The sequence below is a fragment of the Octodon degus genome, unplaced genomic scaffold (genome assembly GCF_000260255.1).
Source record: "Octodon degus isolate 3935 unplaced genomic scaffold, OctDeg1.0 scaffold00112, whole genome shotgun sequence".
Taxonomy (NCBI): Eukaryota; Metazoa; Chordata; class Mammalia; order Rodentia; family Octodontidae; genus Octodon; species Octodon degus.
Genome location: NW_004524688.1, coordinates 6,827,461 through 6,831,317, shown reverse-complemented (window position 1 = coordinate 6,831,317; position 3,857 = coordinate 6,827,461). Strand labels below are relative to the sequence as shown.

The 3,857-nt window shown below is 53.4% G+C and overlaps 1 protein-coding gene across 1 annotated transcript in view; it reads left to right on the top strand.

The window, feature by feature from the left end:
- Tspan10 (tetraspanin 10) overlaps positions 1-3,857 on the top strand; it is a 4,850-nt gene continuing 993 nt past the window's right edge. The window contains exons 1-2 of the mRNA XM_004639560.2: positions 1-196; positions 1,400-2,028. Coding sequence (XP_004639617.1) covers positions 161-196; positions 1,400-2,028 — 665 coding nt within the window. The 5' untranslated portion in view covers positions 1-160. The remainder of the gene's footprint in view (positions 197-1,399; positions 2,029-3,857) is intronic.

The following is a 3,857-nucleotide window of genomic DNA, read 5'->3' as shown; positions in this document are numbered from 1 at the left end:
ATGATCCTACTGTGACTCTGGAGTGTGGGTAGCCCTTGAAGCTACCCCCAGCCTGAGCTGCACAGCTCACGGAACAGTCCAGGAACCCAGAAGCCCCAGCCAGAGAGTAACCAGTCATTTGTCCTAGCCCTGTGCTGAGGGCTTCTCTTTCCATAAGAGGATGAAGAAGGAGGAATGGAGTCCCTTGCTCCCCCAGGTAAGCCAAGCTATGTGGCCTCACCAGCTGGGAGATATTCCCCAGCCCTGATGCCCCAGGGGAGGCCCTGGGATGGGCTCTCAACCCACCCTAGCCCTACCCAAGCCTTGTGGTATGCTGGAGCTTTCCACCAGATGAGTGTGGATGAAGTGGACATGGTGCTGAGCCTGGGGGCTGAACCCAGAGTCTCACACAAACTTGTCACACTGAGCCATATCCCAGCCCAGTACCCTAATCCTGGCCTCTGGGTCTCCTGTGGCTCTAGGGCTATAATTGTGGCTTAGGGTATAAGAGAGGGACATTGATGACCTCTGGCAGCCCTACTCTGGCTAACTGGGCTCGAGGACCTATCCGTTTACTCGTTGTGACTTGTTTGGACCAGGGCTGATAAATTAGCCCTACTAGCCTCTGCTCCAAATTTGCAATAAAGGAGCCTCAATGCAAAGTCAGAGAGCACTGGCCGGAGGGCCAGCATCTTCCCAGTGGAAAGGGAAGCCTTTCCTGAGCATTTGCCCCAGCTTCTGACCTATCCCCAATGTCAAACCTTGTTTTGAACAGAACTGGGTACCTGTGGGGCTGTCCCCCATTCCCTGCACCTCTCCTCCCCACACCTGCTGCTCCTGATGGCCTTCTTGGCCTCCTGGAGCCCCCTCCAGTCCCTTCCTGCCGCCTCTCCTGTAGGGCCTAGCATCATATCTGCTTTCATGGGGGCTCAGCTAGTGGAGCAGGCTGAGTGGGTCCTAGAACATCAAGGTTGGTTTCAGAGGGGAGGCAGCCATACTACCCTGCCAGGCCTGGGTGAGGAGCCCCGTTGTAGCTACACATAGTCATTGCACTGCACGGTGCTGATAGACTGACCCAAGCAGACTCATATGGGACACAGAGAAAGTGTCTTTCCTACACATTCTTGCACTGCAGGAAGTCAAAACCAGAGGGGGCCCTTCTATAGCTCAGGTACAGGAGAGAGGAGAAGAACATTTGTCAACCACTGTCTTCTTAGTTTTCACCACAGATCTTGCAGGGTGTGGTTATCATCCTAAAGGAGGCTGGGCCCCAACAGTCACATCAGCGAGCAGCAAACTAACTCTGATCTGGGCCTCCTGATCCCTGCTGGGGAGCCCCCTTGCTTATTGTCCTGATTGTTACAGGGTCTGAGGGACTAGGATCACTCTGGTAGGTCCCTGATTTCCTTTCTCTCTGCAGGACACTGTAGGCCAGGAGCTGCCCCTCTCCATGGACAATCTAGTCACACCAAGCCACGTAGGTCCAGAACCCCAGGAAGACACGATGGAGGTCTGGAGCTGCTGCTGTCAAGTTCTTGGGACCAAGCACCAGGCCTGGAGTGGAGGCCCAGCTGCCTCCCTCCCCATGGGGAGCAGCTGTATCAAGTGTCTGACATTTTTCTCCAACTTCCTCTTCTCCCTGCTGGGCCTCCTGGTCCTGGCTGTAGGGCTCTGGGGCTTAACTGTCAAGGGTTCTCTGGGAAATGGCTTGGGGGGAGCTCTGCCCCCAGATCCGATGCTGGGGCTGGTGTTTGGTGGGCTGGTGGTCAGTGTTGTGAGTCTGGCCGGCTGCCTGGGCGCCCTGTGTGAAAGCAGCAGCCTCCTGCGCTGCTTCTGTGGGGCCATCCTTGGCCTCCTGGTGCTGGAAGCACTGGCGGGGGCCCTGGTGGTGGCCCTCTGGGGTCCCCTACAGGATGGTCTTGAGCATACCTTGCAAGTGGCCATCACTCACTACCAGGATGACCCAGACCTGCACTTTCTTCTTGACCAAGTTCAGCTGGGACTGCGATGCTGTGGGGCGGCATCCTACCAGGACTGGCAGCAGAACCTGTGAGTACAGGGGTGGGTAGAGGAAGGGGTAGCCGGGCAGCCACACGTTCACTCATATATGCATGCACATGTGTGCAGATGTTAGCAGGTGCCTGTGCATTTACATGAACACACATGCACACTGGTAGGTCTCGTGTGTGCACACACAGATGTCCTCGTGAGCACACACAGAAGTCTTACAGTCAAGCACACTCTTCTAGGAAGAGTTCACATACAGACATAGACACACATAGGTATGCACATCATGAGGTGCTGGAGTACTTGCCTCTCCTTGATCTGCAGGCTCGAGGACCGGATCAGGCTTTTTGGCAACTCTTGGGTCCAGGTTAAACCCTCTTCCAGCCAGACCCAAGGGGCCGCAGGAATGTTAACGGAGAAGCCACACCAGAAGGCTTAGAAAGTCACTTTTTTTGGCCCGGCATGGTGTTGCATGCATGTAGACCCAGCAATGGAGAGGCTGAGACAGAAGGATCACCGTGAGTTCAAGGCCAGCCTAGGTTACACAGTGAGTTCAAGGCCAGGATGAATGATGTAGTGAGACCCTGTCTCAAACTAAACTAAACCTTTTTTTAATCATCTAGAACATCTTAATGTCAAATGAAAAGAATTTTTAGGTTAATTAAGGATGTTTTTCTAAATTATGATTCTACTCTGTGTGTGTGTGTGTGTGTGTGTGTGTGTGTTTAAACATTGTTTAGAAACATAATTATTTTTTATGATGCTGGGAATGGAATTCGGGGCCTCATGCTTACTAGACAAGTACCCTTGTACTGAGCTGCTGCCCCTACCCAGCGCAATACATGTTTGGTGATTTACTCCCCACAATCACCTGAGCAGCTTCTGTGCTTCCTGTGACACCAAGAACAAAAAGTATGCTTCTTATTGAGCGTGGTGGTGCACATCTGTCATCCCAGAACCCAGGAGGCTGAGGCAGGAGGATCGTTGTGAGGCTGAGGTCACAGTCTGGGCTACAGTGTGTTCAAGGCCAGCCTACAGCCTACACCACATAGTGAACTACATAGTGTCTCAGAAATAATCAGGCTTCCTTCCTGAAGCCTCCAGCCCAACTAGCTACAAGAGATGGACTCAGAGGAGACTCTATAACTGACCATTTGTTCCCAACTGCTGCTAAAACGAGCTGAGCCCCTCCAGGTGCCAGGCACCAAGTGGAGTGCACAAGGGGAAGGAGGCCCTTCTGAGATTCACTGTCTGATCATTCCTGTGGTAAGACATGGTCACCCCAGTCAGGAGCACTTGAGACCCTGTGTGCACCACCTGGAGAGCTTGCACAGATGTGTGAGGGTGATTTGCTCCTGTGTGGTGTCAAAAATGGGATCCCCTGGTCAGAGTGGGCACATGTTTGGCTGGGGTGTAGGCTCCTGGACCTCTGTGCCTCAGTTTCCTTGCCTGGGAGGTAAAAATAAGCCCTGCCTGTCAAGCCCTCTGCTGCCTCAATGAGGTGCTCTGTTCTGCTGCTAGAGACAACAGGTATGAGGGCAGCCTAGGGACCAGTGTACAGGTCTGCATCCCAGGGCTCAGAGAGATTTGCAGGACTCTGGAGGCTCATGGAAGGCCAAGGGCAGGTGAGGGCCCCCTATAGTCAGGACTGTGATGAGTACAGCAGCCCCTTAGCCATCCAGGACTCCTCTCAAACCCCTTGCCCTTTGTCACTGCTCAGTACTGCCTCTCCACTGTGACCCTCAGCCCTTTTCAGAAGCAAAGCACCTGGTAGGGCTCTGTCACCTTCTCCTGAAATGAAATTCTGCCTGGCCCAAAAAAACCCACAGCATCTATGGAGTGAGATGATCTTCCTCTTCTTCCTCTTCTTC